The sequence below is a fragment of the Equus asinus genome, chromosome 24 (genome assembly GCF_041296235.1).
Source record: "Equus asinus isolate D_3611 breed Donkey chromosome 24, EquAss-T2T_v2, whole genome shotgun sequence".
NCBI lineage: Eukaryota > Metazoa > Chordata > Mammalia > Perissodactyla > Equidae > Equus > Equus asinus.
The window spans coordinates 28,213,685-28,226,447 of NC_091813.1; the positions used below are offsets into that span (position 1 = coordinate 28,213,685).

The 12,763-nt window shown below is 40.9% G+C and overlaps 1 protein-coding gene across 1 annotated transcript; it reads left to right on the forward strand.

Annotated features, from left to right (window-relative positions):
• The first annotated feature begins 6,272 nt into the window (after positions 1-6,272).
• Positions 6,273-7,910, forward strand: GJA10 (gap junction protein alpha 10). The gene is given in 3 exon segments (XM_014866690.2): positions 6,273-7,712; positions 7,715-7,846; positions 7,848-7,910. Coding segments are annotated over 3 exon segments (1,635 nt in total).
• Positions 7,911-12,763: the final 4,853 nt, after the last annotated feature.

A 12,763-nucleotide genomic window follows, 5' to 3' on the forward strand; every position in this document is an offset into this window, starting at 1 on the left:
GAAAAAATAAAATCTTTAAAAAAAAAAAAAGATTCTGCTGCTAAAATTTTTTGGAAATTGCCCATCTTGACCTTTTATTTTGCATTTCTGTTTTTCTATAATCGGTGTGGTTATTTTTTGGCGTGGTACCACCTTTAATCTGAGGGGCACCAAATTCTCTGCTAGAGACCAGATAGGTTTACCCAATTCCTATAATTTCTCATGCTTTCTCCTGGGAACCCCTTATTTTCTTGTTGTGGGTCCCCCTGAATCTCACTAGCAGATGAGAGACTTGACACAAATGAGCGCTCCTCTTCTGCTGTTGCCACCCTCTATTAAACGTGCTTTCTCCTCACTTAGTATGATGTCAGCTTTCACAATCCCAGGTGTTTTACAGCTGCTCTACAGAAAACCAGGGAGTTTATATCACCAGCCGTGAATGAGGCACATGGTAAATATTGGGACCATTGACCATCACAAAGGCGGTAGTTGTTAGAGCTCCACCCCATGTGCATCTTTCTCTCTCTTTTGCCTTTTTCTCCTGAGACATTTGTTCTCACTAACCTTTCTGCTCCCTTCTGTTTCTCTCAGTATGTCTTGGGCCTGCCAGTGACGCCATACGTTCAGCATAACTTTTGGTGAGAGTGAAAGTAAGAGCTTTGAAGAACACTTGTTCTCTGTGGGAGTGGTTCTCATCCTTTAGTGAGCTGATTCCTGCTGAGCCTTTGTGCTGGTGGGGGATGAGGCAGTGGGTGGAGCTCCTCCTCTGTTCCAGCAGCAGTGCATTGCCAATATTACTTACCTCATCAGGACATTTCAAATTACTGCTATGAGGTATGGGAGAGTTGTCCACTCTGTCTTAAAGATGCTCACTCGCTTGCTAAAAGTCTTCAAGAGTGAAGTGATCAGGTTGATTCATCCATAGGAGATTTCTTTAAAAATCAGATTTATGGTTGGTTTATTTTTACTTTATTTTCTAGTTTAAACATTTATTTTCCTGAGTAGGTAATACATTCACTGTTCAGAGGATTCAGTGTAAAAGTATCCATCCCACCTCTTCCCCAGCCATCTGGTTACCTTCCCTTGAGGCAACTAATATCAGGAGTTTCTTGTGTACCCCTCTGAGTTATTCTATGCGTAAATGTATGATTTTAATGTTTTGACTGGTAAAATGCATTAAAGGTATTAAATTCATTACTTTGCAGGTGAATTTTAGAATTAAATGTTAAGGAATTTCTTGGACAGTATACCCAATACTATACAAATATACGTATTAATACGTTGCATGTTATCACCTCTAGTTAGTTCTGACAATCAATTTGCACTTACGGAAATTTAACCTCTTCACCTTTTACTATCATCCTTTCTTTAAAAACTAAATATCTGAATTTCACAATTTGTCCAAATATTGAATCATTATGTTGTACACCTGAAACTAAAATAATGTTATGTCAGTTGTACCTCAATAAAATAAAAACAAAAACTAAATATCTGAAAATAGAATAGGCAGACGATACTTATGAACCATCAATAGTTTTATGTACTTTCTCTATTTTGTATGGAAAAGAGCAGACTTAGAACTGTGCTGGCAGCTGTGACTTGAAGCCGTCATTGAGCTCTAGTGACACCCTTGCTCTCAACTCCTCTGATGTGGCAGGAACATTGTGTACCTGAGATGTGACTAATGTAAGACGCTACCAGACTGGGAGTCAGGCGATCTGGTCTCTATCTGCGTCGGGCAAGTCACACGACCTCTTTGGAATTCGGATACTCTCTCTACAAAAATCTGACGTACATTTCTAAGGCTGTCAGCTTCTCTACTGAAAAAGAAAAAAAATTTCCTGAGCTGCCTGTTTCAGTCTAATGGAATATTGCCAGAACACATAATCCACAGACAGGCAGAGCCCCTCTCAGTGGTATAAAATGCTTAGTCTCCTTTTGAGGTATTTCTCCTTTCAGCGTGGCATAGTTTGCAACAACACTTTGGGTTTGATCGTCACGCCATTATTCCTTGTTCATATTTGATGAGGCCAGACTCGCCCCAGGCAGCTGTTGATGAAATCAGACATGACCCATTGATCTGTGACGTCGATTCCCAGGGCAATCAATCGACTGAAAGAAATGCACCTAAAGTCAAATCACTGTAATCACCCACAAATGAAAAAGGAAAATTCTCATTTGTTTCACTTTTCATTTCCAAATGTGATATATCAAGAGGGTGTCCAGCTTGGTGTCAATTAGAAAAAAATATTACAAGAGAACTACATAGCACCAAAGGACATTTTGACCTCGGGGGATGACTAGGTTAGACTCCATTGATCAAAATTACTGTGTTCGTTCTGGATTGGGCCCAACGGCCAGCTGCACAGAGCCTTTATAGCTGCAACAGTAGCAGTTGTCCCACTAATTAGCTACACACGCTCCAACTTTAAGGTTCTTCGAGCCCAGTGGTGATTTTTTGTCCCCCATAAGGTAAGTGGTAAATGTGTGGACTCTCTTGCTTATGAGAAATATAGGAAATCCTTTTGAGGATAGAAAGATAAGATTTGAAATAAAACTCAGGAAAGGAGCACCAGGTTTTTACAAAGGAGACGCTAAATTAGTACTTGATAATAAGGAAAAATTCAAGAATATTTCTAGAAGCTGTAGTCATTTAATGGTAAAAAGTAGCTATTTTTAGGAAACATAGGAACAGTTGTCTACAGGATCTTGCTCTTGCGTGCCAATATATGTGGTTGTATTTCTGTGTTTCATGTAGGCCCAATTTTTCTTGCTATTTAAAAATAATAATTTCCAAGTTTTAAAAAGTGGCAAAAAGAAGCATTAAATAATTTAAGATTGCCATATAAAGAATAAGTAAATGAAATGAGTTAGCTTTCCCAACTCAGGGCTTTTGTATAAAATAGAAGCTCTAGATTTGTTTTAAGTGCCAAAGGAATTGTTTTTAATAAAGAATAATGGCCAGGAATTTTTAAAAGAATTATTATGGAAAAGGACCTAAACTCTTTAAGAGAGGATAGAGCCCAGTAAATTATTGCTTCAGTTAATGAGGCATAAGTCCAAATTTTTTAAATCCAATTTTTTCTTTGCAAGTACTATATGTGACAACATTCTTAATTTTTGCACTTCAAAAAATTTGCAAGTACATAGAGTAAAATATAAAAGTCTCATTAATACCACTTCCAAATTCTAAGAGGTATCTACTACTTAAAAATTTTATTAAAAAATTATTTATACATATGTATGTATGCACGTACAGGTATAAATTTACATGAATTTATACATTGGATAAAAATCAGTTATGCTTCCTTAGAAGAAGAGTCTTTTTGACCAGACATAGGATGACTCCAGGGTTAGAGAATTCAGCAGCTCAAAAATATAATCCAACACTCATGATATTCCCATATTTTGCTCTCTCGTCTTTGAGTCTTAGCTTTGTCTATGGGCTGAGTTCCTCATGGTCTCAAAGGCTTAGCTGTGTGATGCGTTATACCATAGCAAGCAAACAGAAAGATGAAAAAGAATGGCACCTATTCCTTAGGCTTTGTAAGAGTCACTCAGAAAGACATCCTCTAAGTCGCACCAACCCTAATTGCTTTAGAGCTGTCAACCTCCCCTCATCACATGGCCTCATGGAACAAGGTGAATGTCCAAGCACAATTGAGCTGCTGGTAGGAAGGGGACAGATGGATGTTGAATAGGCAACCAGTGGGATCTGCTTCCATATTTACTTACATAATGCGAAAAATATTTTAATTTGGAATGTAAAAATATCTAATAAATTAGTGGGATGTAAAAAAAAAAAAGGAATCTTTTTCCCTTTTCCTCTTTCTTTTTTGCCTCTCCCTTACTCCTCCAAACTCCTTCTCTACCCTCATGATCTCCTACAGATCTCTAGCAACCTATATATATATATTTTTTTTTTTTATTAATGTTATGATAGATTACAACCTTGTGAGATTTCAGTTGTACATTATTGTTAGTCATGTTGTGGGTACACCTCTACCCCTTTGTGCCCTCCCCCCACCCCCCCTTTTCCCTGGTAACCACCGATCAGATCTCCTTGTCAATAAATTAACTTCCACCTATGAGTGGAGTCATATAGAGTTCGTCTTTCTCTGACTGGCTTATTTCGCTTAACATAATACCCTCGAGGTCCATCCACGTTTCTAGCAACCTATATTAAACTTCCTGGTGTATGTGTCCTTCTGTACTTTTTTCTCCATGCTCATATAGTCACATACATAAACATCTCATATGCATATGCATACATATATATGTATATTTATAGGATTTTTATTCTGCTCAGTGATATACAATCTCACCTTAAATCTATGGATCAATTAATTTGGGGAGAATTGACGTCTTTACAAACATTGAGTTTTCCAATCCTGAGTATGGTATCCCACCATTAAATTAATTTATTTAAATAGTGCTGTGTGTACGTGTATTTGGCATTGTCAACTATTCTCTCCTTGAAGTTCTGCCCTGCTTTGGTTTCAGTGACACCTCCCTCCCTCATTTTCATTTGTAGCTTTTTTTCCACTGCTGTTTCTCAGGGTTCTGTCGTTGGCTCACTTTTTCTTCTTGATCTCCTCTACTAGTCAATGATTATTCACAACTGTATAAAAGTTTATCTCTAGTTTGTACCTTTTGTTGTTGTAGTTGTTGTTCTCCAGACCCAAATGCCTTCTGGACATCTCCACTTTTGCTATTCAATTTTTCTAGGTAAAATCTATAATTTTTTTCCAATTGTAATTTCTGGCATTGATATGCTTAAAAAACCTTCCCGTACTTGAAAATTATAAAAGGTGTTCTTTTATATTTTATTTTTAATACTTTTATGGTTTACTTTTTTACATTTATTACTTTATTCCATCTAGAATTTATTTTTGTGTTTGGAGATAAGTAGAGAAAATATAATGATTCCATGTTTTTTCTCTTGTATTTTTGAGTTGATATTCATTTATTGTTTTTCACTATTTGTCCATTTTATATGTTAATGGAAGTCCTAAGCGACTAAGTAGTATGAGCGCTGGACCAGTTATATCTTGTTCATTGTTGAGTTCCCTGGCATCCAGCACAATGCCTAAATGATGGTAAGATTTTAGTAAATTTTGTTGAATGAATGAAATATGGAAGGAGAAAATTGTTTCATTATCTGTTTTAACTTAATAACACTTTCCTATTTTCCCTCCATATCTTTCATATCTGGAAGTCTTCCACATCTTAGAAGCCTGTAACCTACCAAATATTGAACCTCATTGAACCTTGAGAAATGTTCATTTTTTCAGGGTAAGCCAAATAACCTATTAGTGTCCACTATGCTTCAAGTCTCTCCCATATCCCAAGCTTGCAAGAGAATCAGTTTACGTTCACTTTTCTTCTGAGTTAGCAAAGCTTCCGTGAAACATGCTGTTCCAGATGTGGCTTTGTGGATGTAATCATATCTCTTATTGCTGGTACCATTTCTGTGTCTGCTTAATCTTTACTGCTACCCTGTACCAGTCCCTGGGGGTTTATTGGCTGATGTCTGTTTTTGTTATTTGTACTTTCAGTGTTGCAGTGGGATAATATATAATGAGGATCTACTTTGTTTTTCTATTGGTGATTATTCTACTGTTAGGGTCAAGGAACCGAGTTTTAAAATGAAAAGGCAATTCAATCTACTATTATTTATTGATACCTTCTGTGTGCAAAGACCAAAATGCTATGGAAAGTGTCTCTATCTGCAAAGAGTGTACCTTTCCAGAAAGGAGGACATAAGACACAACTTTTACAAAATTCACTTTAGGCACAGTGCCAAATGAGTGGTGTAACAACAGTGTTGTGGGAATTCAGGAATAGGAAAAATCACTTTGACTTGAGATGGTTAGGGAAAACTTCCTGGAGGAGTTGAGACTTATTTAAGACCATGTAGGATATATAGTAAGTGGGGAATCTCAGATGGGTAGAAAAATGACCAAAGTTGTGGAATGGAAAGCAATGTACAAATATGGGGGCCAGTGAGTAGACTAGAATGACAGGTGACCTTGTGTGGGAGAGAAGAGGATAGGAAGGAAATTGGGTCAGATTGTGGAGGGTCTTTGGTGTTTTTTCAAAAACTGATATTCCTTGGAATCATTCCATTTCATCAAGCATGGGCTATAAATATTAGGTCTGGAAAATCCTTCATAGTTTTACTGACATAAAAAAAGAATCTTCTGTATTGATAGCCAGTGTCTTTGTATGTTACTCCATGGGTGCTATTAACCTCAGTGTTTTCTGTATATTTCAGACATTAGTCTCTTACCATGGGGGATTGGAACTTATTGGGTGGAATCCTAGAAGAAGTTCACTCCCACTCAACCATAGTGGGAAAAATCTGGCTGACTATCCTCTTCATTTTCCGAATGCTGGTACTTGGTGTGGCTGCTGAAGATGTTTGGGATGACGAACAGTCAGCATTTGCCTGCAACACCCAACAGCCAGGTTGCAACAATATCTGTTATGATGATGCTTTCCCTATCTCTTTGATCAGGTTCTGGGTTTTACAGATCATCTTTGTGTCTTCTCCCTCTCTGGTGTATATGGGCCATGCACTTTATAGACTCAGGGCCTTTGAAAAAGAGAGGCAGAGGAAAAAGTCACATCTTAGAGCTCTGATGGAGAATCCAGAGCTTGAATTTGATGAGCAGCAAAGAATAGATAGGGAACTGAGGAGGTTAGAGGAGCAGAAGAGGATCCATAAAGTCCCTCTGAAAGGATGTCTGCTGCGTACTTATGTCTTACACATTTTGACTAGATCTGTGCTGGAAGTAGGGTTCATAATAGGCCAATATATTCTCTATGGTTTTCAAATGCATCCGCTTTACAAATGCACTCAACCTCCATGCCCCAATGCAGTAGATTGCTTTGTATCTAGGCCTACAGAGAAGACCATTTTCATGCTCTTTATGCACAGCATTGCAGCCATCTCTTTGTTTCTCAATGTACTGGAAATATTTCATCTTGGAATCAGGAAAATCATGAGGGCACTTTATGAGAGGTCCAGCAATGAGTGCATTGAGGAGGAAAGAGGCCCTCCAGTGCGTTTGAAAAAATATTCAGTAGCCCAGCAGAGTATGATTTGCTCTTCCTTGCCTGAAAAAATCTCTCTGCTTCAAGACAACAATCAACAACAAGTCATCCAAGTCAATGTGCCAAAGTCTAAAACCATGTGGCAAATCCAACAGCCCAGGCAACTTGAAGTAGACCCTTGTAGTAAAAAAGACTGGCCTGAGAAGGATCAGCACAGCGGACAGCTCCATGTCCACAGCCCGTGTCCCTGGGATGACGATGCTAGAATTCAGCACCTGGGACAGCAACCAGACCATTCTTCCTTTGCCCTGCAGAAGACAACGTCCCAGTCCTGCTTAGGTTCAACGACGGCTCCTAGACACTGTCCATCCTATGCAATAGGAACCTGGGAGCAGTCCCAGGACCTGAAACTCTCTGGAGAGCCTCTCACAGATTTTCACAGTCACTGCAGAGACAGCGATGGCAGCGTGAGAGAGAGTGGGGTCTGGACAGACAGATCTCGCTCAGGCAGTCGCAAGGCCAGCTTTCTGTCCAGATTACTGTCTGAAAAGGGACAGCTGCCCAATGACTCAGGAAGCTCCAGTTCTCGGAATAGCTCTTCCTTGGACTTTCCGCACCGGGAAAACAGCCCCTCACTTCTGCCTTCAGCTGCTGGGCACAGAACATCAATGGTAAGTAAAGACAAACAGCCTGACTGAACACGGAACTCGCACAAGAGGTGTTCCACTCGGGCTACTTCCTAGCACTCCCTTTCATCCTTCCTTATGTATATATGTGTGTGTTGAGAGAGAGAGAAAGAGGAGGAGAGGGAGGTTAATTTAGAGAGAGTTAAACTCACTCATTCAATATATTCAGTTAAATTCAATTCATAAAATAAATTTATTAAAAAGGTACTTCATTTCAATCAGTCTTTTAAGTCCTGGGTGTATAAATGGATAAAATACCATCTCTTCCAACAAGGGTCTGCGAGTCTAGATGGAAAAGTTAGACAAGTAAACATGTAAATGTGATCAAGTGTGAGATGCCACGTTAGAGAGGGTGGGTGGACAAAGCAAGGAGTGGTCATTTCTTTATGGATGGGTCGGGAGAAGCTTCATAGTTGAAGTCACTTTTGAACTGAGTCTTGACAGATGTGATGAGTTTCTCCAGACCTGAGAGGAGTAGGCTACATGGAAGAAGGCCGTCCCAGTAGAGGGAGCAGCAAAGACAAAGGCTGAGAGGTGTGGCACAGCAGGGCTGTCTGGGGAGCCATGTGTGTCTGGAGCACAGGGTAACAGGACTGTGGGGAGAGGGGAGGCTGGAGACACCGGCATCCAGGCCTGGGAGGGAGGCAATGGAGAACCACAGAGGATATGCAGCAGAAGAGTAGCTGGGTCAGAGTTGCACTTTAGAAAGCTCTTTCTGTCACGGTGTGGAAAATGGATCAGAGGAGAGATCATTTGTAACCTTGAGTTATCCTTGTCTCACTACAGAAGGAGAGAGTGTGCTCCATTGTTTTAATAGCTCTGGCATTTAAAAGTGATATACAAATATTTGGTGATATATTTCACAAAGACTAAAATCGATATCGTATTGATTTTAATTCTGTTATCTGAAAATCCTCTGTGGAATAAACATTTCTTGGCCATTATAAGATATAATGGATATTTACTGTGAATTCTTCTCAATTCTGGGGGGAAAAAGTGACACTTGCTTTATCCACTACTCCTAACAGTTTTTTTTTCCATTAAGAAGAAAACTCGTCCAAGTTTGGTGGGGGAACCTCCTGGGTAAGCTCATTTGGTTGAGCTCACACATTTGCTTTTTCCTGTTTCATTCTTTATGTTAATAATGATTGAAGCCCTCTACCCTGGTTTCATAACTCCTATGAACCGGTTTGGAGATATTTTGTTACTGCACTAAAGCCATACTCTGAGTAGCAGTCAGCCTACCTGGATTTTTCCTAAAATGCTTCTTTCAAACTGTTGTTAGTGACCAGACATCTACCCAGAAAACTATGTGTAGGGTCAATGTATGGGTGCTTGGAAACCTATGCCAAACTGCAGCAAGGTCCTGAATCCTGAATCAGAGTCATCTAGGAGCTTTAAAAAGTCTTCATGCCCAGGACCCATCCAACTCCAATTAAAGTGGAATCTCTGGGGGTGGGATGCAGGATCAATATTTTTTAAACTCTCATGGTAACTGCAATGTGCAACCAGGGTTGAGAACCGCTATTTTAGAATAACCTTGCCAGGGCTACTGCTGCTTCTCTGCATTTGTGAAGTCAGCAAGACAATTTTCATCATTTTCCCTTTTTTGGAACTCCTCTTGAGAGGAGCCTTTGTATTGGCAGAAAATTGAAGGAGAGACAGCAGAGTTTAGTTGAAGCAGATTTTCTTAATCCTTCAGATCATCTTTTAGTGCAGGCCAGCCATGCTTAGGAGCCTGGAGAAAAGATTATGAAGGTGACAGGCTCTCTTTCTATTTTCGTCTTTCTCTTTCTTACCTGTTTTTTATGTTCCTAGGAATTATAAATAATGCCTTTGGCCACAGAGCTTTGCTACTTATGGCTACTTTTTCCCAAGCTTCTTACAGAGTTGGCAGGTCACTTCATTCCCCAATGGTGGGAAGACTTGGGGATTGAGGCCACAGCTGTCAACTCCAGAGCACTGTGGCTGACACATCATGCTTCTTGCAAGTGAGGGATCTTTCCTTAGAAATTAGTGCAGCAAACAGAGGATTATGATGATACATTTTCAATAGATGGACTGTAAACGGTTTCTTACACTGTGTTTGGTCCTAGATGGCAGAAGTTTTAGGGCTCAATCAGATGCATTCTGATTCAGCAGTTGACATTTCAGAGTGAAACGACTTTCGGGAGGACCATAGTTGCTTTACCACTTATGATGTGTCCCCTAAAAGAGAACTGTCCTGTGAAAGAAATTTATTCTATTTTAGAAGGTCAGAAAAGCCACCTAGAGGAACCATGGTTTTATACTTCAAGACATTTCCCTTGCCATCACCCAAACCCCACAAATTCTTTGAGTCCAAACTTGTTGACTACTAAATAAGTTTCTGTCAAGGTTGGTTCTTTGAGGACAGACTTAAGTGGCCATGGGGAGCAGACTTTTATTCTGGCCAAGTGAGCATGGGGAGGAAGGTTGGTTGAGTTTAAGGAACCCATGCTCCCCTCTGTCATGGAGTGCTCTCCTCATTGCTGAATGCCTTCACCTGTCAGAGATCCTGTGGAGCAGTAAATCCCATTCCCAATTCCACATTAAATCGCCAGAGAAGCTTTGAAAAATGCCTAGTAAGAATCTCTGCAGATGGAGGGGCCAGCCCTGTGGCAGTGTGGTTAAGTTCACGCGCTCCGCTGCGGCGGCCAGGGTTTTGCTGGTTTGGATGCTGGGTGCGGACATGGCACCGCTCGTCAGGCCATATTGAGGTGGTGTCCCACATGCCACAACTAGAAGGACCCACAGCTAAAAAAATGCAACTATATACTGGAGGGATTTGGGGAGAAAAAGCAAAAAAAAAAAAATCTCTGTGGATGGAGCCTGGGCATCAATACTTTTTAAAGTTCCCAGGTGATTCCACTGTGCAGTCAGAGTTCAGAACCACGGCTGCAGAGGAGGGAGATTTTGGCATTAGGAAGAAAGTTGCCCTGTGAACTCTTCCAATCTTTTGAGACATTAACATGATGAAGAAGAGCGCTCTCCTTCTGAGCTCCAAAGACCTGAGGACCTTTGCGCTTACTGGTCCCTCTGCCTGGGATGCTCCACCTACCCCAGAACCTTGGCATGACTGGTGGGGCCAGCTGTGCCAAGGCATTGGAAAGCACTCCTGTGGCCATGATCATGGAGAAGAGAGGTAGGGATGAGGTTGGAGTGGGCCGGAGCTGATATGTAGGGCTTTTCTAGGGCACAGAAAGGCGTTTAGGTTGGGTGGCACAGGGATGAGGTGGTCTGATGCAAATGTTTTAAAAAAAAAGAGCACTGTTTCTGGAGAATCTATTGTAGGGGTGCTATGGTCTGAATGTTTATTTTCCCCTGAAATTCATTTGTTGAAACCTAATCCCCAGTCTGATGCTATTTGGAGGTGGGGCCTTTCGGACGTGATTAGGTCATGAGGGTTCAGCCTCCATGAATGGGATTAGTGCCCTTATAAAAGGGATGCCAGGGGCTGACCCCATGGCCTAGTGGTTGAGTTCAGTATGCTCCAGTTTGGCTACCTGGATTTGGTTCCCCGGCATGAACCTACACCACTCATCAGTGGCCATGCTGTGGCGGCATCCCACATAAAAAATAGAGGAAGATTGGTGCAAATGTTAGCTCAGGGAAAATCTTCCTCAGCAGAAAAAGAAAAAAAAGGGGTGGGGCCCAGAGAGTTCCTTATCCCATGCACCATGTGAGGACACAGCAAGAAGACAACTGTCTATGAACCAGGAAGAAGGGTCTCACCAGACAGTGAAGCCAGCAACTTTCCCTTGGACTTCCAGCCTCCAGAACCGTGAGAAAGAAATTTATGTTCATTATAGTCCACCCAGTCTACAGCATGTTGTTATAGAAACCTGAACGGACTAAGACAAGGAGTAAGAGTGCATCAGGGAGACCAGCCAGAAGGCTTGCACAGTGGTCCAGGCGAGAGAGGAGAAGCACAGACCAGGGGTACCACTGTTAATGGTTTGGAAGAACAGTCTTTTTCTTATTTATTGTTTTTCAAATTAAAGTAATACATGCTCACTGAAAGAAATTCAAGCAATATAAAAGAACATAGAGTAAGGCACCGGCCCAGTGGCACAGTGGTTAAGTTCGCATGTTCCGCTTTGGCTCCCAGGGTTAGCCAGTTCAGATCCTGGGTACGGACATGGCACTGCTTGGCAAGCCATGCTGTGGTAGGTGTCCCACATATAAAGTAGAGGAAGATGGGCATGGATGTTAGCTCAGGACCAGTCTTCCTCAGCAAAAAGAGGAGATTGGCAGTCTTTAGCTCAGGGCTAATCTTCCTAAAAAAAAAAAAATAGAGTAAAATGTGAACTTGACCATGTGAGGGTTCATCTCTTATTCTCACCTGGACTCAATTCCCACTTCCCTCTCCAAAGGCCACTGCTGTGAACAGCATGGGGTGTGTTCTCCTACCTTCTTCAACACATTCGTAATCTGTCTTTGAAGACAAATATATGTCCACATGTTTGTTATTTGTTTTTTTCTAATATGAATGTGGTCAGGCTGTAGAGCTGTCTCTGCAATTTGCTTTGCTCCTTCACGACACGTCTCAGACATCTTCCATGTCAGCACCTGTGGAGCCGCCTCAGTTTTATCCTAGCTCATGCTTTTGATAGTATGGATGAACCAGAAGGCACTTGATGGCCAGTTAGCCACTCCAACCTTTTCCTACTGCAAGCAATGTCACAGTGAATGTTTCATAAATATGTTTTTGGTAGGTACCTAGAAGTGGAATTATTGCTTTTAACAGGTATGCACATTTTACATGTTGAGAGATGCTGCCAGTTTTTGCTCAGGAAGGACTATACCAGTTTGTCCTCTCACCAGCACTTTGGCGCTCTTTTCCCACGCCTGTGCCAACAGCAGACATTATCTTTTTTCCCCCAGTCTGATGAACTGAATATGTTTCTGTTTGTTTTAATTTACGTTTCCATGATTACTGCTAAGGTAGTTCATGGATGTTTATTGGCCATCTGTATTTCTATCATGGAATTATCCTTATCTATTTTTCTGTTGGGACA